At 44.4% G+C, this 26602-nt stretch overlaps 1 protein-coding gene across 4 annotated transcripts in view; it reads left to right on the top strand.

The window, feature by feature from the left end:
• The window catches only part of TRMO (tRNA methyltransferase O), an 83182-nt gene extending 59678 nt beyond the window's left edge, over positions 1–23504 (top strand). For all 4 annotated transcript variants that reach the window (XM_029603784.1, XM_029603764.1, XM_029603754.1 and 1 more), the window contains exon 5: positions 22037–23504. In XM_029603784.1, the coding sequence (XP_029459644.1) occupies positions 22037–22269 (233 nt within the window). In that variant the 3' untranslated portion in view covers positions 22270–23504. The remainder of the gene's footprint in view (positions 1–22036) is intronic.
• Positions 23505–26602: the final 3098 nt, after the last annotated feature.

Genomic DNA, 26602 nt, shown 5'->3' with positions numbered 1-26602 from the left:
ATGTACCCCTTAGACCCGGCAACTAAGGAAATGCTGGCGCAATTGTGAAGCGCACCACCATTCCGGTGGAAGGGGGGGACGGCTCTCAAGGATACACATGACCGGCGCATGGACGCCATTCTGAAGCAAGCCTTTGAGGTGGCAGCCATGTCCCTACGAATTGCGACCTGCTGCACCGTGGTGACGCGTTCCTGTTTTTCACAGGCTAGGAACAACACCCCGGGAGAAGAGATGGAATCAGCTCTCTCGTTCCTCACTGACGCAGCCTCCGACCTAGTCCGTAGGACAGCCAAGGGAGTGTCATCCTCAGTGGCAGCCAGGAGGCAGCTCTGGCTACGTAACTGGTCGGCCGACTCCTCTTCCAAGACACGTTTCACGAGAATGCCCTTTGAGGGATCCCTCCTGTTCGGCAGCGACCTCGAGAAACTGGCCAATAAATGGGGTGCCTCTCCATTACCCCGTCTACCAGAAGACAGGCCAAGGAGGAGCCCGCGCCCTTTTCCTAGACCATCCAGAGGTAGAAACTCTCAGGGCTTCAACCCTTACAGGACTCGCTACCAAGCACCTCGTTCGCAGGCCAGGAACCAGTCCTTTCGGACTAAGCACAACAAGAGGGGAACCGGCTCGGGTTCGGGTCCCGGCCGTACCCCACAATGACAATCAGCTGACCCATCCGGGGGTAGCAGCCATAGGGGGCAGGCTAGTCCTCTTCTACCGCAGATGGGTCGAGATTACCTCGGACCAGTGGGTCCTCGCCATCAACCGAGAAGGGTACTACCTGGACTTTCTTCGGCTCCCGCCGGACAAGTTTGTGGATTCTCCTTGTTCACCCCTCAAGAGGACGGCACTAGAAGTTACCTTGCGGAGGCTCCTATCCCTAAAAGCCATAATCCCAGTGCCTGCAGGGGAGATAAATTCTGAGCATTATTCCATTTATTTCATAGTACCCAAGAAAGAGGGCACTTTCAGGCCCGTCCTGGACCTCAAGTCAGTCAACCGACACCTACGGGTCCCCAGCTTTCGCATGGAAACTCTGCGATCTGTCAAAAATTCAGTACAGCCAGGGGAGTTTCTCACATCCCTAGATCTGTTGGAAGCCTACTTGCATATCCCAATCCATCGGGATCACCAGCGCTATTTACGCTTCAAAGTCCTGAACCAACACTTCCAGTTCCGAGCTTTACCCTTCGGGTTAGCCACCGCGCCGCGGACCTTTACCAAGGTCATAGTAGTAGTGGCGGCGTCCCTCAGGAAGGAAGGACTCCTCGTCCATCCCTACCTGGACGATTGGCTGATCAGGTCTAAGTCACCGGAGGAGAGCCACCAGGCAACCAACAGAGTTATAGCTCTTCTGGAAAGCCTAGGATGGGTAGTAAACTTGAACAAGAGTTCCCTACAGCCTTCTCAGTCGCTGGAATACCTAGGAGTCCGATTCAACACCCAGGAAGACAAGGTCAGCCTGACCTCCAAGAGAAGATCAAAGCTCCGGAATCGTCTGCAGGCCCTGCTGAGCGCCACCCGCCCACAGCTTGGGATTACCTACAGGTCCTCTGCCTTATGGCATCCACCCTGGAGGTGATACCATGGGCGCGGGCTCATATGAGACCATTACAACGCGCCCTCCTATCTCGGTGGAGCTCACGATCACAGAACTACACCATACACCTACCTCTACCGGCCAGGGTGCGGAATCAGCTACGGTAGTGGTTGCAGCTCAGCCACATGAGCCGGGGGTCAAGAATGTCCTCCCCAACCTGGACCCTGCTCACTACAGATGCCAGCCTGAACGGCTGGGGAGCACATTGCGAAGAACTCACCGCCCAAGGGCGGTGGAACAGAGAAGAGTCTGGGTGGAACATCAACCGACTAGAGGCACGGGCAGTCAGGCTAGCGTGCCTGCGATTTGCCCACAGACTTCGAAACAGAGCGGTCAGAGTGATGTCGGACAACACCACCACGGTGGCATACATCAACTGACAGGGCGGAACCAGAAGCCGACAGGTATCCCTAGAAATAGCCCCCCTGATGACTTGGGCGGAAGCAAATCTCCAGGACATCTGCGCCGTCCACATCGCCAGGAAGGACAACACCACGGCAGACTTCCTCAGCAGAGAAAGCCTAAGTCCGGGGGAATGGCAGCTGTCGCCCACAGCTTTCCAGATGATTGTGGATCGGTGGGGGGCTCCGGGCATGGACCTACTAGCGGACAGGTCCAACGCTCAGGTGCCCAGATACTTCAGCCGCAGGCGGGATCCTCTATCCCAGGGGATCGATGCCCTAGTACAGCCATGGCCCCAGGGGATCCTGCTATTTGCCTTTCCTCCATGGCCCTTACTGGGCGCCATTATACACAAGATTCAGCGGCACAGAGGCCTAGTTCTTCTAGTGACCCCGGACTGGCCAAGAAGACCCTGGTACGCAGACATGAGAAGACTACTGGCAGGGAATCCCTTATCCCCTGCCTCCACACAGGGACCTGCTGCGGCAAGGTCCCAATCTCTACGAGGATCCAGCTCAATTCTCTCTTATGGTCTGGCCATTGAGAGGGCTAGACTGAAGAAACGAGGATACTCGGGGCCAGTAATAGATACACTCCTCCGAGCACGCAAGTTCTCCACATCCCTAACATATATAAGGATTTGGAGAGTATTTGAAGCCTGGTGCGAAACTCACGGCACCAATCCACATGCCGCTAAGATCCCTATCATTTTGGATTTCCTGCAGGATGGACTTCAGAAGGGTCTGTCCCTCAATTCCATCAAGGTTCAAGTGGCAGCGCTATCCTGCTACGGTCCCCGGAGTGACGGCAACAGCATCGCCACACACCCAGACGTTTCACGTTTCCTGAAAGGAATCAAACACATTCACCCGCCACTGAAGTGGCCAGTACCCCTGTGAAACCTCAACCTAGTTTTGGAATTTCCAGCGGGACCCGCCTTCAGACCACTTCGAGGCCTGTCCCTCCATTTGTTAACCTTGAAGATGGTGTTCCTGCTGGCTGTATGCTCAGCACGCCGCATCTCAGAGCTACAAGTCCTGTCCTGCCGTGATCTGTTTCTCAGAATCACTCCAGAGGCTATCCATCTTCGCACGGTTCCCTCCTTCTTACCCAAAGTAGTCTCACACTTCCACCTCAACCAAACCATATCCTTGCCTACCACGGAAGGTTTGAAGAAGTCGGAAGAAGGTCGAATACTACACCATCTCGACATCGGCAGGCTACTGTCCAGATACCTGGAAATGTCAGAAGCAGTATGAAAGACGGACCACCTGTTCGTCCTTCACAGCGGGAAGAAGCAAGGGGAAGTGGCCTCACGGGCAACTATGCCCACTGGATCAAAGAAGTTATCAAGGCGACCTACGTAGAAGCGGGAAAACCACCACCTCTCCGGGTCAAGGCTCACTCTACCAGAGCGCAAGCGGCCTCTTGGGCAGAAACTAGGATGCTGTCGCCTGCAGAGAGATGTAAAGCGGCGACGTGGTCCTCCCTCCATGCCTTCTCCAGATTCTACTGTCTGGACGTCCAGGCCAGGGAGGACACAGCATTTGCGAGGGCAATCCTGAACGGACCTCGGGCAGCTTCCCGCCCAGTCCGGGAGTAGCTTTTGTACATCCCACTTGTTTTGAGTCCATCTGCTACACGCTAGGAAATGTAGAGATTACTTACCTGATAATCTCCTTTTCCTTAGTGTATGCAGATGGACTCAGCATCCCGGCCGGCTGCCGGCATACATGGGGATTCACAGACTCATGGTAAGCCATGTTTTCTTATGATAGGGCATCCACCCTGCCGGGTGTCGACGCCTTCCGGTTGAGAACCCTGGCGGTCTCCAGCTACTATCAATCGGTCAGGGTAATCATGTTCCCTTAATCGATCGGTCAGTCACACATATATTCATAAAGCTTTTGCAAGGAAGATTAATGAGTTGCTGCACTTCCTGCGGGGGTATATGTACACGTGCTGACGTCAGATTCGTCTCCAACTGCTAGCACGAGCACACTATACCCACTTGTTTTGAGTCCATCTGCATACACTAAGGAAAAGGAGATTATCAAGTAAGTAATCTCTACCTTGTGTTTCTCTCGTACTCTAAAATTCAGGGTGTCCTCTCCAATTGGGCCTTTAATGATGTTAATATCCCAATTAAACTTGAAGCCTGGGACTTAGGAATTCAGTTAGGTTCAGCTCTTTCTCTACATTCACAAACTCAGCTTCTTCTTTATAACTGTTTTTTCAAACTTTGTATGTTATGTACTAGTAAGACTGTGTTATCTCCATCTGACTTCCATCTTGTTACACAGTCATTAATCCTTACTTCATTAGATTACTGTAATTCTATTTGGGTCTCTAGCAGGTTACAAGCCATTCAAAATTCAGCTGCTCATCTGCTTTTGGGAATGCCTCTTCAGTCCCATATATTTCCAATTTTAGCTCATCTTCACTGGCTTCCCATATAGTGGCATATGCTTTAAAGTTCTTATACAAATTTTCAAAGCAGTGATTGATCTTGCTTCTAGAAGTTTACCTAGGCCTGTCAGTTATCTGCTTTTACACTCTGCATCCAAAGGCTTGCTTGTCATCCCTACTGTCAAATTTATTCACCTGGCTCAATGCCATGAGTGAATGTTCTCTGTTGCTGGCTTTCTTAAGGCCGAGAAGCACCTATTAAATTTCAGGAAACTTTTGAAAACCCATCTGTTTCTATTAGCGTTTCCTCCCTAGCTCCTGCAGTAAGCGGGGATGTGACATCTCAGGTTAAATGAAAAGGCAGAGACACCTGGTGGCCGTGCTCTAATTACGGAGGCAGAGTTGTCCTGCTCCAGGGACTGGTGTTGGGGTCCTGTACTCTCCTTGCCACGATAAGGAGCCTGTGCTGGTTATCTTTTCAGCCTCTGCACTACTGGCATCATCTGAGCCTGATGGAAAGTATCTGCTATTTCCAACACTTTCTCCAGGCAGAGTCCTGGGTGTCGTGAGTCGGTCCAGCCTGTCCAGGAACTGCTCCAGAAGGAACCGATTGGCTTCCTCGACACCTGTCTTCACCTCTGGCTATAGCCAATTCCATCCGGCATCCTTTAGCTGATAAAAAAAAAGGCTTTGTGGAGTTTCCCTGAACTATAAGGTACTCCTTCGGGATTGCTGCTAGTAGGTCTCTATTGTTTAAATCTGTTCTTTGCAGGTTGGTTGTTTTGACAGCGGGATAGTTGGCTCTTCCATTGGGATTGGCCACTTGAAAGGCCCCTTGGCTCTTGCCATGGAGTAGATTTGCTAGGTATGTAGTCCAGCTAGCTTCTGGCCACCTCATCAAGTGGGCAGTTCTTTCAAAATTCTATAAGAACACGTCCGAGCCTTCCCCTGCCTTCTTGAACAGAACAGGAGCTGGAGGCCATGCTTACATCATGGTGGTCTGCATTGCTTGGGCTAACTGGTTCAGTGTCATCTGCTCAACAATGCCTGCTGCTGGTCAAACTGTTCAGTCAGGGTGTGCTTGCTCCCAAGGTTTTTTGCTGCCCTTCATTGAGGGTCTGTATTACTCCATGCTATCCTGTTGGCTGTGGTAACACAAGTTTCCTTAAAGTACTCTGTCCGGATCTAGAACACCCAAACAACTTTTCTTTTCCTTGCAGGGGAAAAAAAAAACCCTGCCTTAGTTTGACTCTGACTGTAGATACAAGTCTCTCACTCCTTAGCCTGTTGTAAATTAAACTCTTGGCTGCCGTTGCAGTGAGGCTCCAAGAAAAGGAAGGAGGAAAGAGAAAAATATTTTCCCGCTTTTATTCCTTTTTTTGGCGTGGTTTTTCTATATGTGCAAGGCTTAGCGCAGAAATCCCTGAACTGACACACTATTTAGCAATGCAAACAGTCTTTGGGGTAGCTAGAAAACAGACTTAGGCTAGACTCTGCCAAATCTCTCAAACTTCTTTATTTAATGACCAGAAACAAAACAAGTGTATAGTGCACTAAGGGAAAAATATAGTTCAATAGGTTCCCTATATCTATGTAAAGTCACAATTAAGGGAGCCCTCTATATCAATGTCAACTCACACAATATGTCAGTAAATGTATTTTTATTAATGAGACCACACCATAAAAACCTATCTAGACACAGAATACTATCTAGCACAATCACGCTTCACATTCATACTAACACATCACACATTTGAAAATATTATCACATTTAATATTAAACAATACTTAATAACATGTGCTAAACAACATTTAAACAGCACTGTATATGATTTTATAATGTTTTTCAACAAAGACAAAGCTTAATAATGTGCAAAAATCAGCTTTTAAATCGCATTAAATTAACATATGCTCCAAATTTATTCACAGGATACTGGGAAATAAACCAATATATTAGCTCAAAAAATCTCCTTTTTCAGTCATGATCAATATCCAGTGACCAAAATGATTTAGCATAGTCCATTGGACTCCTTTAGGACCAATCCAACAAGCGATCCTTGTTTCACCCGTCTTTGGCGGGCTTCCTCAGGGATAATTCACGCCAAATCCCTCACTCTATGATTTCACTTAAAAATAAACAAAAAAACCCAAAGTACAATAAGGTATCCAATGTTATTCATGTTTTCAGAAAAATTCAACCAAAAATGCTTACCTCCTATATAATTAGCCCTCTCACTTCTACGGTCTCCTGTTTTAGTAATAACTCGATACTTTTCACAAACGTTTCATGGCTTCAAACAAGAAAAACCTCTTTCAAATCATTTTCTCCAGTTGCTTATACTGCAACCAAAAATATAGATTAACTTTTACAAATATTGAGGACACACAACGCCATTAACCAGCTTACTTACATCTCACCTACATACTCACATTTAAAACAGGAACTGATGACACTTCCCGCAGGTAATGTGATCCACTACACATAGCTCATAACTTTTATATTGCCATCAATATTATCTCAATTCCAATTGTCTCTCAAATGATGAAACCCATTGTCAATAATTCATTAACTGATTAAAGAAAGGCTACCCACTCAGTCGGGCCATTCAATCCATTTGGGGAACTTGTGTTCCAATCATTAATAAATTTTTGTTCCATGCGTCTCAAAGCAGAAGATAGATCCCCACCAAATTCCAATTTTATTTTATTTTATTTATTTATTTATTTATTATTTTTATATACCAACATTCAATCTCAATTGAGATATCACACCGGTTTACATTCAGGTACTGTAGGTATTTCTCTATCCCCAGAGGGCTTACAATCTAAGTTTTTGTACCTGAGGCAATGTAGGGTAAAGTGACTTGCCCAAGGTCACAAGGAGTGACAGCAGGACTTGAACCCCAGTCTCCTGGCTCATAGTCCACTGCTCTAACCACTAGGCTATTCCTCCTCCCTTTTTACTTGTTTGACAACAAAAAACTTTAATTGTTCCACCTCATGCTTATTCTCAATTCAGTGTTTGACCAATGGAGCCTCTTCTTTTAACATTCTAATACGGCTCTTATGTTCAGTGATGCGTGTCTTCACAGCCCTTATAGTTTGCCCAATATAAATATATAAACAGGGACATAAAATAGCATATATCACTCCTGCAGAATTACATGTAAACAAATCCGGTAATTCAAACGGGTGTTTTAAATTTGGATGTTGAAAGGTTTGTATGGTTAATGCATGATTACAAACTGCACAAGAGCCACAAGTTACTTGACCCCGAATCAGATTTTCACCCCTATTCTTACTATGTTGATTTAAATTATCCCACAAATTTTTGCATTTCTTAATAGCAAAAATTGGATAGTCGTCAAAAATTTTTAAAGGGGCCAAAACATTCCAGTGTTTCTTCACCAAATTTTTAATCTGAGAAGATTTCGATGAATATGGGACCGAACAAACTACTCTGGATAAAGGTTCCTTTTGAGCTTTAATCAAAAGGTTATCCCTGTTGGAAAAAAGAACCCGTTTGTAAGCTTTTTTGACAATGGACTTAGAATATCCCCGAGCCAAATATTTATTGGTTAATATCACTGCCTGACTTTTAAATTCATCAACAGATGAACACAGTCGTCTATAACGCAAAAATTGCCCAATTGGGATATTATTTTTCAATTGTCTCGAATGAAAACTCCGGGCATGCAACAATACATTCCTGTCTGCTGGTTTTCTGTAAACGGAAGTGACAATTCTATCCCGATCCACATATACCCGCATATCTAAGAATGAAACAGATTTAGAATCAATGGAGACTGTAAAATGTAGATGAGTATCACCATTATTAACCTCTGACCAAAACGCTGTTAATTCTTCTATACTCCCATTCCATACTACAAAAACATCATCTATATATCTGGCCCACCATATTACATGATTAAACCCAACTAATGGATACACAATATGCTTCTCAAAATAAGAAACATAAAGACAGGCTACTTGTGGCTCTTGTGCAGTTTGTAATCATGCATTAACCATACAAACCTTTCAACATCCAAATTTAAAACGCCCGTATGAATTACCGGATTTGTTTACATGTAATTCTGCAGGAGTGATATATGCTATTTTATGTCCCTGTTTATATATTTATATTGGGCAAACTATAAGGGCTGTGAAGACACGCATCACTGAACATAAGAGCCGTATTAGAATGTTAAAAGAAGAGGCTCCGTTGGTCAAACACTGGATTGAGAATAAGCATGAGGTAGAACAATTAAAGTTTTTTTGTTGTCAAACAAGTAAAATTGGAATTTGGTGGGGATCTATCTTCTGCTTTGAGACGCATGGAACAAAAATTTATTAATGATTGGAACACAAGTTCCCCAAATGGATTGAATGGCCCGATTTAGTGGGTAGCCTTTCTTTAATCAGTTAATGAATTATTGACAATGGGTTTCGTCATTTGAGAGACAATTGGAATTGAGATAATATTGATGGCAATATAAAAGTAATGAGCTATGTGTAGTGGATCACATTACCGGCGGGAAGTGTCGTCAGTTCTGTTTTAAATGTGAGTATGTAGGTGAGATGTAAGTAAGCTGGTTAATGGCGTTGTGTGTCCTCAATATTTGTAAAAGTTAATCTATATTTTTGGTTGCAGTATAAGCAACTGGAGAAAATGATTTGAAAGAGGTTTTTCTTGTTTGAAGCGATGTTTGAAGTCATGAAACGTTTGTGAAAAGTATCGAGTTATTACTAAAACAGGAGACCGTAGAAGTGAGAGGGCTAATTATATAGGAGGTAAGCATTTTTGGTTGAATTTTTCTGAAAACATGAATAACATTGGATACCTTATTGTACTTTGGTTTTTTTTGTTTATTTTTAAGTGAAATCATAGAGTGAGGGATTTGGCGTGAATTATCCCTGAGGAAGCCCGCCAAAGACGGGTGAAACAAGGATCGCTTGTTGGATTGGTCCTAAAGGAGTCCAATGGACTATGCTAAATCATTGTGGTCACTGGATATTGATCATGACTGAAAAAGGAGATTTTTTGAGCTAATATATTGGTTTATTTCCCAGTATCCTATGAATAAATTTGGAGCATATGTTAATTTAATGCGATTTAAAAGCTGATTTTTGCACATGTTATTAAGCAGTGCTGCTTTTTGCACATTATTAAGCTTTGTCTTTGTTGAAAAACATTATAAAATCATATACAGTGCTGTTTAAATGTTTAGCACATGTTATTAAGTATTGTTTAATATTAAATGTGATAATATTTTTAAATGTGTGATGTGTTAGTATGAATGTGAAGCGTGATTGTGCTAGATAGTATTCTGTGTCTAGATAGGTTTTTATGGTGTGGTCTCATTAATAAAAATACATTCACTGACATATTGTGTGAGTTGACATTGATATAGAGGGCTCCCTTAATTGTGACTTTACAGAAACAAAGCAAAGCACCTCTGCTATTCTTTGCAGTAAACAAAACAAAAGTAGAAATACAACTTGCAGTTCAGCAGTATTCTTTCTCTAGGCTTCCTTCTCTTCCCTGAGCCTCCTATTCACTCCTGGACTGGCTAGTTATACACCTTTCCTAGGGATCTCTCTCCATGATCAGGATTCCCTGCTGTATTAGGTTTAAGGTGGATCGGGCCAGTTCTCTGGAGCCGGTCTTTTAAGGTGTTCTGGGGTTTTCTGCTGTATACCCCTTTTTTAGGCAAATTAGATTTGAATAATGTCCCACTGGGGAGAAGGCGTCAACATTTCAACACTGTATGGTCTTTTATAAGATCGATGATATCATTTAAATTTCAAAACTTTGCTTCCATATAATCACCAAAAGAATCACTCCATATGGAACAGTTTCAGCTCTTTCAACAAGAACTGTCAACCCTCCTTGCAGTAAATGCAGTTTAGCCAGTCTCAATACCACAAAGAAACACAGGTTTCTACTCAAAGTACTTCCTCATTTTGAAGAAAACAAATAGCCTCCATCCCATCTTGGACCTCAGGGATCTAGATAAATACCTGAAGAAGGAAAAGTTCAAGACGAGCTGTCTAGGAACCATCAACCCTCAACTGTAATTCAACGACTGACTACCCACTCTGGACCTCAAAGATGCCTACATGCATATCTCAAGCTATAAGGCTCACAGGAAATATCTACTTTTTACTGTTGTCAACTAACATTATCAATATTGGGTTCTTTATTTCAGCGCCTCTCAATTGGCTATTCACAAAATGCCTTCTTGTAGTTGCTGCTATTTTGAGGAAGAAAAATGTTTTTTGTTTTTCACTGCTTACACATGATCTAACCAAAAGTAATCCTAATTATCCCAGGACAAGCAGGATGGTAGTCCTCACATATGGGTGACATCATCAGATGGAACCCTGTCATGGAACATTTTTGTCAAAATTTCTAGAACTTTGACTGGCACACTGAGCATGCCCAGCATGTCACTAACTCTGCAGCTACCAGGGGTCCCCCCTTTAGTCTCTTTTTTTTTCCACGCAGCAGTTGCCTCGCGGTTTAGGAGCTCTGTGAGAAATTTCTCACAACTTTCCTCACGGAACTATTTGAAGTTTATCTTCTTTAAAAAATCCCTCATCGGGGTCCCCATCGTGCTCCATTCCCTACGATGCTCGGTAAGTGTTTTTTCCGGTACTTGCGGTTGGTTCCCAGCGGCTTACCACTTCGGTACCTGATGATCACCGACCGTGTGCCCGCCAAATTTTAACATGGTGACTGGGTTTAGGAAATGCCCTGAGTGTCCGAGGACAATGTCCATAACGGACCTGCATGAAGTCTGTTTTGTGCTTAGGCCCCACATACGATGTTCATCGATGCCCTAGTTGTGCACAAATGACCCCCAAAGGCCGTCACGCTCGCCTGGACAAAATGGAGCAGTTGTTTGCTTCAAAACATACTGCTCCATCAACGCCAGTTCAAGCGCCACCGACCTTGGAGGGTCTGTCGACCTCTGAGACGATTCGCCAGGAGCACCGTGGACAGGGTGACCGTCCATAGAGGACATCGGTGTCATCATCCTCAGTGCCGGGAAAGACCAGTCCGAGCACCGAGGGGAAGCACAGATGGGCGTCCCCGACCGGTGCCGGCACCGATACTGCAGCGGCATCGACTTCCATCGAGCTGCCTGCAAACAGGGCCCGGGGAGAGGAACTCCCATAGTCCTCTGGACCCGGGACCTCTAGGCGTTCCCCACAGGTGCCGGGCACTGAGCCTCCACGGGCCCCCGTGGAGGCTCCGGTGACGCCTAGCCTGCCTCCTACCCCAATCACTGTGCCACCCATGCCGGCTTCCCGGGATGAATTGGACCGCATGATCCAAGAGGCAGTGCCGAAAGACTTTCTAGGCTTCCCGTCGCCATCGGCGCCGGCCCCGGAACAGACTTCCTTGATGATGGCACCGCTCCTTGAGCACCTCGATACGCTCATCGGTGCCTTATCAACTCCTCTGCCACCTGACACGCTGGCATCCAGTCATCCATCGAGGCCTCCACAGGTCTCGATTCCAGTACCGGGTTCCTTGAAGGAGGAAGGATCGATTCCCGGCCACATCCCTCCAAGGGAACAGTCGATGCCAGAGCCCATAATAGGGCCATTGGGCCTACAGGTCCCTAAGCGCACCTCATCTGCCTCGATGCACTCAATGCCAGCTCTGATTCCATCGATGCCGGCGCCACATCCATCGATGCCTTCCCGCCCTCTCTGCTTTGGCAGGCTTCCTCCATCTGGAGCTCCACTGGGAGAAGGAGAAAGTCCCTATAATCCATGGGAAGATGCATCCTCAGATGATTCATCATGACATCCGAGGACTTGCTCTCAAGGGCCTTCACCGCTGGAGGAAAGGCAAAAATCTCCTCCAGAAGACCTCTTCTTTGCCAGTTTCCTCAGAGATGTCTGAGACTATACCTTTTACACTGGTCATGGAGGAAGATGCTCGCCATAAAATGTTGGAGGTCTTACAGTTTGTAGATGCTCCAAAAGAAATAATGGCAATACTGGTACATGAAGTTCTTTTGGACCTCATGCACCGCCTGTGGGAACATCCAGGTACAGTACCCCCAGTCAATAAAAAGACAGATGCTACCTACCTGGTTCAACAAGCCCCAGGTTTTCAAAATAGTCAGCTGCCCCACCACTCTGTAGTTGTGGAATCAGCTCAGAAAAAGGCTAAACGATCGCGTCCACACCTCTGCTCCTCCTGGTAAGGAACAGAAAGCATTGGATGCGTTGGGACGAAGAATTTTCCAAGGGTCCATGTTGATATCGCAAATTGCAGCATATCAGCTATACATGACCCAATATAATAGAAATCTCTGGAAACAAGTCCAGGAGATTGCGGCGACATTACCACAGCAACAACAAGAAGACTTCCTCCATCCTTCAAAAAGGAATGGAAGCAGGTAAACATGAAGTCAGAGCTGCCTAGGATTCTTTTGAACCAGCATCCAGAGTCTCGACAGCAGACATCAGTGCTAGATGCTGGGCCTGGCTTAAGGCCTCAGACCTGAGCCCGGAAGTGCAGGACAAACTGGCAGATCTACCCTGTACCGGAGACAACCTGTTCGGGGATAAGATCCAGGACGCAGTGGCCCAGCTTATTCCACCGAATCAGCAAGGAAAGGGGTTCTACTCCAGATATTTCCTAATTCCAAAAAAGACAGGCGGCCTCTGGCCTATTCTGGACCTCCGTACCTTGAATACATTTATTCGCAAGGAACAGTTCAGGATGGTATCCCTGGGCACCATGCTTCCTCTACTTCAGCAAGGGGATTGGCTCTGCTCTCTGGACCTGCAAGACACATACGCTTATATCCATCGCGGAAAGATTAAATGATTTCTTTGCTTCAGTGTTTACTGAAGAGGATGTTGGGGAGGTACCCGTAATGGAGAAGGTTTTCATGGGCAATGATTCAGATGGACTGAATCAAATCACGGTGAACCTAGAAGATGTGGTAGGCCTGATTGACAAACTGAAGAGTAGTAAATCACCTGGACCGGATGGTATACACCCCAGAGTTCTGAAGGAACTAAAAAATGAAATCTCAGACCTATTAGTAAAAATTTGTAACTTACCATTAAAATCATCCATTGTACCTGAAGACTGGAGGATAGCAAATGTAACCCCAATATTTAAAAAGGGCTCCAGGGGCGATCCGGGAAACTACAGACCGGTTAGACTGACTTCAGTGCCAGGAAAAATAGTGGAAAGTGTTCTAAACATCAAAATCACAGAACATATAGAAAGACATGGTTTAATAGAACAAAGTCAGCATGGCTTTACCCAGGGCAAATCTGCTTCACTTTTTTGAAGGCGTTAATAAACATGTGGATAAAGGTGAACCGGTAGATATAGTATACTTGGATTTTCAGAAGGCGTTTGACAAAGTTCCTCATGAGAGGCTTCTAGGAAAAGTAAAAAGTCATGGGATAGGTGGCGATGTCCTTTCGTGGATTGCAAACTGGCTAAAAGACAGGAAACAGAGAGTAGGATTAAATGGGCAATTTTCTCAGTGGAAGGGAGTGGACAGTGGAGTGCCTCAGGGATCTCTATTGGGACCCTTACTTTTCAATATATTTATAAATGATCTGGAAAGAAATATGACGAGTGAGATAATCAGATTTGCAGATGACACAAAATTGTTCAGAGTAGTTAAATCACAAGCAGATTGTGATAAATTGCAGGAAGACCTTGTGAGACTGGAAAATTGGGCATCCAAATGGCAGATGAAATTTAATGTGGATAAGTGCAAGGTGATGCATATAGGGAAAAATAACCCATGCTATAATTACACAATGTTGGGTTCCATACTAGGTGCTACAACCCAAGAAAGAGATCTAGGTGTCATAGTGGATAACACATTGAAATCGTCGGTACAGTGTGCTGCGGCAGTCAAAAAAGCAAACAGAATGTTGGGAATCATTAGAAAGGGAATGGTGAATAAAACGGAAAATGTCATAATGCCTCTGTATTGCTTCATGGTGAGTCCGCACCTTGAATACTGTGTACAATTCTGGTCGCCGCATCTCAAAAAAGATATAATTGCGATGGAGAAGGTACAGAGAAGGGCTACCAAAATGATAAGGGGAATGGAACACCTCCCCTATGAGGAAAGACTAAAGAGGTTAGGACTTGGAGAAGAGACGACTGAGGGGGGGATATGATAGAGGTGTTTAAAATCATGAGAGGTCTAGAACAGGTAGATGTGAATCGGTTATTTACTCTTTCGGGTAGTAGAAAGACTAGGGGGCACTCCATGAAGTTAGCATGGGGCACATTTAAAACTAATCGGAGAAAGTTCTTTTTTACTCAGCGCACAATTAAACTCTGGAATTTGTTGCCAGAGGATGTGGTTAGTGCAGTTAGTATAGCTGTGTTTAAAAAAGGATTGGATAAGTTCTTGGAGGAGAAGTCCATTACCTGCTATTAAGTTCACTTAGAGAATAGCCACTGCCATTAGCAATGGTAACATGGAATAGACTTAGTTTTTGGGTTCTTGCCAGGTTCTTGTGGCCTGGATTGGCCACTGTTGGAAACAGGATGCTGGGCTTGATGGACCCTTGGTCTGACCCAGTATGGCATTTTCTTATGTTCTTATTGCGATATCCCCACCTCATCGCAAATATCTGCGATTTGTGGTGGGCCGCAATCACTATCAATACAAAGTACTACCATTCAGCCTAGCCTCGGTGCCTTGAGTCTCTATGAAGAGCCTGGCAGTCGTGGCTGCGCAGTTACACAGCAGAGGCGTATACGTTTTTCCATACCTGGACGACTGGCTCATAAAAAGCCAGTCAAAACAAGGAGCCCTGGACTCTCTCGGACTCACCATAAGGCTTCTAAACTCATTGGGATTTCTAATAAATTACCCCAAATCCCAATTGACACAGTCTCATCTTCTTTCCTTTATAGGAGCAGACCTAGACACGACACTGTCCAGAGCATTTTTACCCAACGACTGTGTGATTACGCTGCCCAACCTTGCCAGCTTTATCTGCCAACGAAAAGGAGCCTCAGCTGGCCAGCTACTCAGGTTGCTCGGCCAGATGACATCAACAGTCCATGTCACCCCTATGGCACGCCTGGCTATGGGACTATGGCTATGGCACGCCTGGCTATGGGATTTCAGAGTCCCAATGGACTCTGAAATCCCAGTTGTGACAAGCTACTCAGCCGCTGTTGTCCCTGTTACACATAACCAGACAGCTTTGTCTGTCCCTTGCCTGGTGGACACACAAAGCCAACTTACAAGTGGGTCTTCCTTTCCAGCAACCAACTCCTCAGGTGACCTTAACTACAGACACCTCCAACCTAGGTTGGGGAGCCCATGTCCAAGGCTTTCAAACTCAAGGGACTTGGACAACAGTCGAAGCGACCCATCAAATCAACTTTCTGGAGCTTCGAGTGATGCGGTATGCCCTTTATGCATTTCAGGATTGCCTCTCCAACAAAGTTGTCCTGATTCAAACAGACAACCAAGTTGCAATGTGGTACCTGAACAAACAGGGGGGGGGGCACGGGCTCTTATCTGCTTTGCCAGGAGGCGGCGCAGATTTGGGCCTGGGCCCTGTCGCATTCGATTCTTCTGCGAGCCACTTATCTAGCGGGCACACAGAATGCACTGATGGACCGCCTCAGCCGATGTTTCCAGCCCCACGAATGGTCTCTGGAACCCTCAGTTGCGAGCAGAATCTTCCACCGGTGGGGTCATCTGATCATCGACCTCTTTGCGTCCAGTCAAAAGCACAAAGTGGAAAGCTTCTGCTCCCTGCACAGGGATCGGCATGCATCAGCCAGAGATGCCTTCGCCTGTCCCTGTAACAAAGGCCTGCTTTATGCGTATCCTCCAATTTTGCTGATAAGCAAGACTCTCGTGAAGCTACAACAGGACCGGGGCTTAATGATTCTCATAGCCCCGTACTGGCCGCGCCAAATTTGGTTTCCCATACTTTGCGGCCTTTCTGTCCAGGACCCCATTCGCCTGGGCATCTCGTCCAACCTCATAACACAGAGTCACGGCAAGTTACGCCACCCGAACCTCCAGGCCCTCTCTCTCTCTGACTGCCTGGATGTTGAAAGGCTGACACTACAACCACTCAACCTTTCAAGTGATGTATCTCAAGTCCTAGTAGCTTCACAGAAGCCTTCCATGCAGAAATCCTACTGCTCTAAATGGAAGAGATTTACTTTGTGTTGCACACAAAAAGGCTTGGATCCCATTTCTTGCCCCACATAGAGTCTGTTAGATTAACTCTGGCACCTCTCGGAATCTGATCTCCAGACATCATCTATCTGAGAGCACCTTAGTGCCATCTCTGCTTACCATCAAGGAATAGGGGATACCCCGATAATGGCTTAACCCCTAGTGAGTTGCTTCATGAGAGGTTTAGTACAGCTTAAGCCTTCTCTACAGCTACCGGTCGTGGCATGGGACCTCAATGTGGTATTTGCATGGCTCATGCACACTCCTTTTGAGCCCTTGCACTCCTGCGAACTCGGATACCTTAACATGGAAAGTTGTTTTCCTAGTAGCCATCACGTCTGCTCGCAGAGTGAGTGAGTTACGGGCCCTTGTGACCAACTCACCTTACACAAGGTTCCTCCATGACCAGGTGGTTCTCCACACTCACCCTAAATTCCTTCCTAAGGTGGTAACTGATTTCCATTTAAATCGGTCCAGTGTCTTGCCCACTTTCTTTCCAAGACCTCACGCTCACCCAGGTGAGGGAGCTCTCCACAACTTGGACTGTAAGCATGCTCTTGCGTTTTACCTAGACCGCACTACAGCCCACAGAAAATCCACCCAACTCTTTGTATCTTTTGATAAGAACAAACTTGGGAATGCGGTGGGCAAGCAAACACTGTCAAACTGGTTGGCAGACTGCATCGCATTCTATTACCAGCAAGCAGGCCTTCCACTGCAGGGACGAGTAAAGGCACACTCAGTCAGGGCAATGGCAATGTCTGTAGCACACTACCGTTCAGTATCGATTGCTGACATCTGCAGGGCTGCGACATGGAGCTCTCTCCACACCTTCACAGCTCACTACTGCCTGGACAAGGCTGGACGACAGGATTCCGTCTTTGGCCAGTTTGTCCTAAGAAATATGTTTCCAGTGTAGGAACCCAACTCGTCCTACCTCGACCCGCTGTGAATTTCAGGCTGCCTCATCCTTGCCAACAGCACCCCAGTTGTTGTGCCTGTTGCACATGTTCAGTGCTGCTTGGCCTCATACGTATGACTCAGCCTGTAGCTTGTGTTCACCCATATGTGAGGACTACCATCCTGCTTGTCCTGGGAGAAAGCAGAGTTGCTTACCTGTAACAGGTGTTCTCCCAGGACAGCAGGATGTTAGTCCTCACAAAACCCACCTGCCACCCCGCGGAGTTGGGTTCGCTTACGTTTTATTATTTTATTTTTCGCTCGTACTTTTGCTACAAACAAGACTGAAGGGGGGACCCCTGGTGGCTGCAGGGTTAGTGGCATGCTGGGCATGCTCAATGTGCCAAAGTTCTAGAAACATTGACAAGTGTTCCGTGACAGGGCTCCATCTGATGATGTCACCCATATGTGAGGACTAACATCCTGCTGTCTTGGGAGAACACCTGTTACAGGTAAGCAACTCTGCTTTTTTTCCAAACAAAAGTTTCAACCTGCTGATGCTTGAAAATACTAGGCTACATGGCAGCAAGACTGCATGTTACTTAACAGAAGGCATTGGGGTAACCTGCACACAGCAGCAGTTACTACCATGAGCAACTTGCTGGCCAGACTGGATGGACCATATGGCCTTAATTACCCTCCTTACTTTGTTACACCATTTGCATGTCTCCACTTGAGACAAGCCCAATGGCACTTAAAGTTCCAGTGGTACCAGCATCTACAACCGCTATCAAATAAGTACTCCTGGTGCAATTACGTCCTAAAAAATTAAAAATTCTGCAGGTCCCACGGCACCTGCAACACCTAGGGGTGGCAAAATCCTAAATCTGTCATTGCTTGGGAGTCCCCTGTTTGTGTGACTGATGATTACCCTGCTTATCCATGGGCAAAGCAAAGTTGCTTATTTGTAATAAGTATTTTCCATCGATAGCAGGACCAGTCAGTCACAAAATAGAAACATAGAAATGACAGCAGAAGAAGACCAAATGGCCCATCCAGTCTGCCCAGCAAGCTACACACTTTATCCATTTTTTTATTTCCCATTTTCTCTCTCCCACCTGTTACTATTGGCTTCCAGTACCCTCCAGCCCTAATTCCCCTCCACCCCACCACCAATGTAGAGAGCAGCGCCGTATCTGCATCCAAGTGAACATCCAGCTCAATTAGGGGTAGCAACAGCTGTAACAAGCAGGCCACACCCCTGCCCCATACTCTTACCCACCCCTGTTTTTTTTGTTTGTTTGTTTGTTTTTTGTTTTTGTTTTTTTTTTTAGATGGCAGCCCTCCATCCTTCCGCTCCGTGAAGGTGGAACTCCAGCCACTGGCATTCTGCTCCGTGAATGCCTCTGTGGCTACTGCTGCTCCGTGCAGTGTTTTGCTGCCTCCTCTTTATTCACGCCCTCTAGACTTGATGGATCCACAGTGTTTATCCCACGCCCCTTTGAAGTCCTTCACAGTTTTAGACTTCACCACTTCCTCCGGAAAGGCATTCCAGGCATCCACCACCCTTTCCGTGAAGAAATACTTCCTGATATTGGTTCTTAGTCTTCCTCCCTGGAGCCTCAGCTCGTGACCTCTGGTTCTGCTGATTTTTTTCTGATGGAAAAGGTTTGTCGTTGTCTTTGGATCATTAAATTTTTTCAAGTATCTGAAAGTCTGAATCATATCACTCCTGCTCCTCCTTTCCTCCAGGGAGTACATATTTAGATTCTTCAATCTCTCCTCATATGTCATCCGATGAAGACCCTCCACCTTCCTGGTCGCCCTTCTCTGTTCCGCTTCCATCTTGTCTCTGTCTCTTTGTAGATACGGTCTCCAGAACTAAACACAGTACTCCAGGTGAGGCCTCACCAAGGACTTGTACAAGGGGATAATCACTTCCCTTTTCTTACTCTATATTCCTCTCTCTATGCAGCCCAGCATTCTTCTGGCTTTTGCTATCACCTTGTCGCATTGTTTCGCAGACTTCATATCATTAGACACTATCACCCCAAGGTCTCTCTCCTGCTCCGTGCACATCAGCCTTTCCCCCCCATCGAATACAGTTCATTCGGATTTCCACTCCCCATATGCATGACTTTGCACTTCTTGGCATTGAATCTCAGCTGCCATATCTTCGACCACTCTTCCAGTTTCCTTAAATCCCGTCTCATTCTCTCCACTCCTTCCGGCATGTCCACTCTGTTGCAGATCTTAGTGTCATCCGCAAAAAGACAAACCTTACCTTCTATCCCGTCCGCAATGTCGCTCACAAAGATATTGAACAGGACCGGTCCCAACACAGATCCTTGCAGTACACCACTTAAAACCGCTCTCTCTTCAGAAAAAGTTCAATTTACCATCACACACTGTCTTCTGTCCGTCAACCAGTTTGCAATTCAGGTCACCACCTCGGCACTCACTCCTAAGCTTCTCGTTTATTCACCAGTCTCCTGTGCGGAACCGTATCAAAAGCTTTGCTGAAATCCAAGTAGATGACATCGAGCGCTCTTCCTCGATCCAATTCTCTAGTCACCCAGTCAAAAACGTCAATCAGATTTGTCTGACAGGATCTTCCCCTGGTGAATCCATGCTGCCTCTGGTCCATCAATTCTCCGGACTGTAGATAGTTCATCCTCCGTTCCTTAAGAACATAAGAACATAAGAAAATGCCATACTGGGTCAGACCAAGGGTCCATCAAGCCCAGCATCCTGTTTCCAACAGTGGCCAATCCAGGCCATAAGAACCTGGCAAGTACCCAAAAACTAAGTCTATTCCATGTAACCATTGCTAATGGCAGTGGCTATTCTCTAAGTGAACTTAATAGCAGGTAATGGACTTCTCCTCCAAGAACTTATCCAATCCTTTTTTAAACACAGCTATACTAACTGCACTAACCACATTCTCTGGCAACAAATTCCAGAGTTTAATTGTGCGTTGAGTAAAAAAGAACTTTCTCCGATTAGTTTTAAATGTGCCCCATGCTAACTTCATGGAGTGTCCCCTAGTCCTTCTACTATCCGAAAGAGTAAATAACCGATTCACATCTACCCGTTCTAGACCTCTCATGATTTTAAACACCTCTATCATATCCCCCCTCAGTCGTCTCTTCTCCAAGCTGAAAAGTCCTAACCTCTTTAGTCTTTCCTCATAGGGGAGTTGTTCCATTCCCCTTATCATTTTGGTAGCCCTTCTCTGTACCTTCTCCATCGCAATTATATCTTTTTTGAGATGCGGCGACCAGAATTGTACACAGTATTCAAGGTGCGGTCTCACCATGGAGCGAAACAGAGGCATTATGACATTTTCCGTTTTATTCATCATTCCTTTTCTAATAATTCCCAACATTCTGTTTGCTTTTTTGACTGCCGCAGCACACTGAACCGACGATTTCAATGTGTTATCCACTATGACACCTAGATCTCTTTCTTGGGTTGTAGCACCTAATATGGAACCCAACATCGTGTAATTATAGCATGGGTTATTTTTCCCTATATGCATCACCTTGCACTTATCCACATTAAATTTCATCTGCCATTTGGATGCCCAATTTTCCAGTCTCACAAGGTCTTCCTGCAATTTATCACAATCTGCTTGTGATTTAACTACTCTGCACAATTTTGTGTCATCTGCAAATTTGATTATCTCACTCGTCGTATTTCTTTCCAGATCATTTATAAATATATTGAACAGTAAGGGTCCCAATACAGATCCCTGAGGCACTCCACTGTCCACTCCCTTCCACTGAGAAAATTGCCCATTTAATCCTACTCTCTGTTTCCTGTCTTTTAGCCAGTTTGCAATCCACGAAAGGACATCGCCACCTATCCCATGACTTTTTACTTTTCCTAGAAGCCTCTCATGAGGAACTTTGTCAAACGCCTTCTGAAAATCCTTATAGTTAGCTTGCTATAAAGATTGAAGAGTGTCATATATTGGCAGATGCACAGCAACCCCATGCATGCTCAGAAAAACTTTTTTTTTCCTATGCTCTTGAGAGTTTTTTTCCTCTCTGCACCATTAGATGATGTCTCTCACTTGTGTGACTTTGTCATGTCAACGCAAACAGCTGTTACAGGTAAGCAAATTTTGCTTCTTCAATGATGCATGCATATGCTCTGGGTATATGGGTGATTGGACTCCTTACTGGAGAATCGGAAAATCTAGTACTGTGGCATGGTGGCAGCTTTGTGTGCTTTAGATATCTGGACTGGATCAACCTTGCAGGATCCCTTTTCCTAGGCAAGAGAGCAAGTGTTTTACTAAATTAATGTGAACATATTTAGGCTCGTTGGCAGTGTACAAACAAGTTTTACTTCTTAAACATTTCACGGTTTTTAAACAATTTATTATTAGTACTTATGGTTTTCTGCCTGATCTGTACTTCTGTTAGATATTTCTGGGATAATGTTTTGGTTGAGTTCCAATTTCCATTTAATTTGTGTTTTTTCTGTTTTTTGTCTACAGCTACACTGAAAATGTTCAGATATTTCCGATCCCCAGAAGAAATGAAGCATGCAATCACCACAGTATTAGCAGCAGACCCTCGATCAGTGTACCGAAGAAAACAATGCCAAGATCGTCTCTTTTATTTCACTCTGGATATGGTTCATGTTACATGTTGGTTTGGTGAGGGTTTTGCAGAAGTACTTCGAGTAAAACCAGTGGAGGCAAGTCAGTACACTGACAATGGTGTTTAAGGTTTCACGTTGTACAACAGCTCATCTGAAGGAGGTGTTATGAAATCTCCAAAGTTTATGCTCTATAGAATCTTTTGGTAACTCTTATGTTGGTCTAGTAAAAGGTTTCATATCCTTCAAAGAATCTGGTTTTCTCCTGGACTAGCATAGCTACTGGATCTCAGCACTCCAGTAGTTTGGGGAGTTTTTGGGGTGCAGAAAGCTTGATAAAGTCTCCGTAGACAGCAGGACCAATTGATCGATAGTCCATGTTATTCCCTTTACATGTCTCAGCAGGAGCTAAGATCAATGGCAATTAAAATCATAATAGTGGGCTGGAAATGTTGATTCTATCTTACAAAGTGAAAATATCCAATGCTCTAATCCGTCTTCTAGCGTGCTGGTTGGATACCTCAAATTTAGTGTGAGGTTAGTTTGTTTCACTAGCCTCAGTTTCAAATGATAGTAACCACTGATGCCTCCAATGAAGACAAGGGCACTCACCTAATCAACCTCAAGGAGCTTGGTCACCACAAGAAAAGTAACTGCACAAATCATCTAGAACTGAGAGCAGTGTTCAGTACTCGAAAGGTATTTAATCTGTGGTTAAAGGACAAAGTGGTGATGATCTAAATTACCAAACAAGGAGGAACAGCCTCTTCCAGCCCTTGTCAAACATCCAAGGGTGATCTAAAAAGGTAAATATTTATCTGCTTATCTTCCAAGAAACCAAAATTAGATAGCAGACATCCTAAGTTGCCAATTGCAACCACACAAATGGTCGTTAGACAATCACATAGAGAAGTAGTTATTTCAACTTTGGAGTACACTGCTAATTCAGGAAATCCTTGACTTAAGGTGTTTTGAATCACAGTGATTCAGAGTTACAATGTATTTGATTTATATTCTACATTCAGGTACTATAGGTATTTGTTTCTAAATTGACATCCATTATCCCTACGGATTTTGATTTTATGCAATTCATAAATAAAATTTGTAAATAAACAAAGTGATTAACTTAAAAACTCTTGTTTTGACTTTTAAGATACCTGAGTGTCTTCCAGGAACTTCACACTGGTGTGCTGATGCCCATGAAGCCTGCCAAGTGACATCAGTAGGAAGCGTACCAGGGACTTCCTTTCCACAAAACAGTGTCAGTGCAATGTCCTGTAGGCATGCCTTGATACTGTCCTCTTTAGACAAAAAAAAAGTAATGCTTTAAAATGTGGCTATGCTTTTTACAGTACTATATTTATTTATTTATTTATTGTTTTTGTTATACCGAGTTTCATGATAGGCATCACATCAACCCGGTTTACAAATAACAAGGAGTGTAAAGCATAACGTAACGTAAAAAACAATATTTTCAATAAGAACCTTGAACTTTAAATACAGTGAATCAGAAAAAGGGAGAGGGAAAGTTACAAAAACAAGGAAAATAAACTTGGGATGGAAGGGGAGAAATTGAACAGCACAATATTTACATTTCAGCCTATTGATACATTAGAATAGCAAGTGAAAAATGAAACGGTACATAGGTAATCAAATGAATAAATATGACAGTTGTGAATGGTAATAGTATGATAAATATTCAGCAGGAATTAGTGAGAGAGGGTTTGAGGTTGGTTGATTCGTGTTTACATTCCATTATTGCATACGAGTTAGTGCTAGTGAGAGGAGGTTTTATTCAAGGCTTGGAAATGCTTTTTTGAAAAGCCAAGTTTTTAGTCTTTTCCTAAATGTTAAAGAGCATGGCTCTTGTCTCAAATCAGGTGGGATCGAGTTCCAGAGAGCTGGACCTGCTGATGAGAAGGCTCTGAGACTCAAGGATTTATGTTGGTAGGTTTTGGCCTTTGGAATTTGGAGTGACTCTTTGTAGTGTTCCCTGATAGGCCTGGCGGAGGTGAATTTTTTAAGAGGTATTTGTAGGTCAAGTTGCGTGTGTTGGTTGATAGTTTTGTATATGATGTTAATGGTTTTGTACATGATTCTATAGTGGATCGGAAGCCAATGGAGGTTTTTGAGAATAGGTGAAATGTGGTCAATTTTCCTGGAATTTGTAAGGACTCTGGCTGCAGAGTTCTGAACCATTTGTAAAGGTTTGGTGTAAGAAGCTGGGAGGCCTAATAGTAATGAGTTGCAATAATCTAGTTTGGAAAAGATTATTGCTTGCAAGATTGTTCTGAAGTCCTGAGTGTGAAACAGCGGTTTTATTCTTTTCAGGATATGTAATTTGTAGAAGCAATCTTTGGTGGTTTGGTTAATGAATGTTTTGAGGTTGAGACGATTGTCTAGGATGGCTCCTAAGTCTCTTACGTGGGTTGTTTGAAGGAGTGTGGGTGGTTTAGGAAGTGTGTTATTGTTTTCCGGTGATATGAGCAGGAATTCTGTTTTCGAAGCATTGAGTACAAGGTTTAGACTGTTGAGGAGAAGTTTAATTTCTAATAGGCAACTGTCCCAGTATTCCATTGTTTTTGAGATTGATTCTTTTATAGGGATTACGATCTGTATGTCGTCTGCAAAAAGGAAATGTTTCAGGCTTAATTTTGTTAGTAGTTGGCAGAGTGGTAGCAGGTAGACATTGAAAAGGGTGGGTGAAAGTGATGATCCTTGCGGCACTCCTCTATTAGAAGGGTGGTATTGGGATTCTTTATTATGAATTTTGACTCTGTATCCTCTGTTTTCTAGAAATGTTTTGAACCAGTTTAGTGTGGCACCTGTTAAACCAATGTTTGCCAGCTGTTTTAGAAGAAGGGCGTGGTTGACGGTGTCAAAGGCCGCCGAGAAGTCAAGGAGGATTAGAAAATATGCTTGGCCTTTATCAATACCAGAGAGTAGGTAGTCCATGAGTGAAATTAGTAGCGTTTCGGTGCTTGCGGCTTTGCGAAAACCATATTGGTTTGGGGACAGAATACTGTGGTCCTCTAGGTAGTTGGATAGTTGGATGTTTACCAGTTTTTCCATGATTTTAGCTATAAATGGTAGGTTGGAAATAGGTCGGAAGTTGTTATTAAATTCTGGGTTATTTTGGGTTATTTTGGGTTATTTTGATGAAAATACGGTATCTGGTCATCGTGCTTAAACTAGTTCTCCATTTCTAACATTATTCTTATGGCACAGTTGCTATCAACTTGCTTTTTGATTTCAGACAACCTTTTTAGGAATCCATTTGTATCAAGTCTGAGGACTTCTTGTAGATGGTAATGGTAATTTATTTTGCGCTACTGATTTTTACAGAATATCAAAATGGTGCACAATAAATTATAAAAACAAAAAAAATATCATAATAAAAACCTCTTTGCAATGCCATTAAACATCAAAGTTCCTACATACTGCTCCAGGAGCCTTGCAAGAGAGAGTCTAGCTAGAAGTGCTTTCCCAATCAAGGACTTCTCTCTGCATTCCCCCCCAATTTCACGTGTAGCCAAGACAATTTAGAAGCTGACAAGAGAAAAGGTTCTAATGATTTAATTAGCCTCCTTTTAGACATGTAAAATTTGGTTTCTCTGACTTCAGTTCCTAGCTGTTCAACTTCCAATAAGATTGAGATCTATATTGAAAAGGTTTTGCCTGGCTAAGTTGGCTTTTAGCTGGGCATACCACAGAGTTTCAAAAATTCTGCCGATTTCTCCAGATTTGAGTTATCCAGCTTACTATTTAAATAACTTGGAGACAGTCTGGAAAGGAATAAACTTATCCAGATAACTTTAGGACGGTCTCAGAGTAGTCCTAAAGTTAGTTAGATAATTCAAAGTTAGCTAGATATGTTTAACTGGGTACATTCAGCGGTGCATCCATGCTGCTGAATATCTGGTATAAGTTAGCCAGCCTCTAATCAGGCGATCCAACAGGAATCTTCTTCATTCCAGCTGTCAAGTCTTTGGTTCTCATTATGGGAATGTTGAAAGTCAACTAATATTTTCTATGCATTGTCTACTGAAGTGAGCAACATTTTTCGAGCTTCAAGAAAATAGTCTGGTATTTAGATGATTTAGATTTTGTTTGTCAGCAACCCTGTTCATCTTTTATTTCAGTACCTCCTACATGGCTGTCCCTAGGGCAGATGGTGCCCTGGGTGAAAATCATCATAAGTGCCCCCTAAAGCCTGGCGTGGATTAGCAGTGGGGGTGCATGCAAGCTTTATTTTTGTGAGCAGCAGAGGTGGGTTCCAACCTTCCTCCTTAACTTCCAGCCCCAGCATCCTATCCCCTGTAACTTACTACCCCAGCATCTGCCTCCTGCTTTTCCTTTCCTCTTTCTCATCATCTCCCTTTTGCCTCTTCCTATTTTGCCCTGCTTCTACCACCTCATCTGCTCATTCACCCTACCTTCTCCCTTGTGCAAAATACCCATT

This window comes from Rhinatrema bivittatum, chromosome 1 (assembly GCF_901001135.1).
Source record: "Rhinatrema bivittatum chromosome 1, aRhiBiv1.1, whole genome shotgun sequence".
NCBI lineage: Eukaryota > Metazoa > Chordata > Amphibia > Gymnophiona > Rhinatrematidae > Rhinatrema > Rhinatrema bivittatum.
Note: the sequence above shows the minus strand (reverse complement) of the source record. Positions and strands in the feature narration are given on the sequence as shown.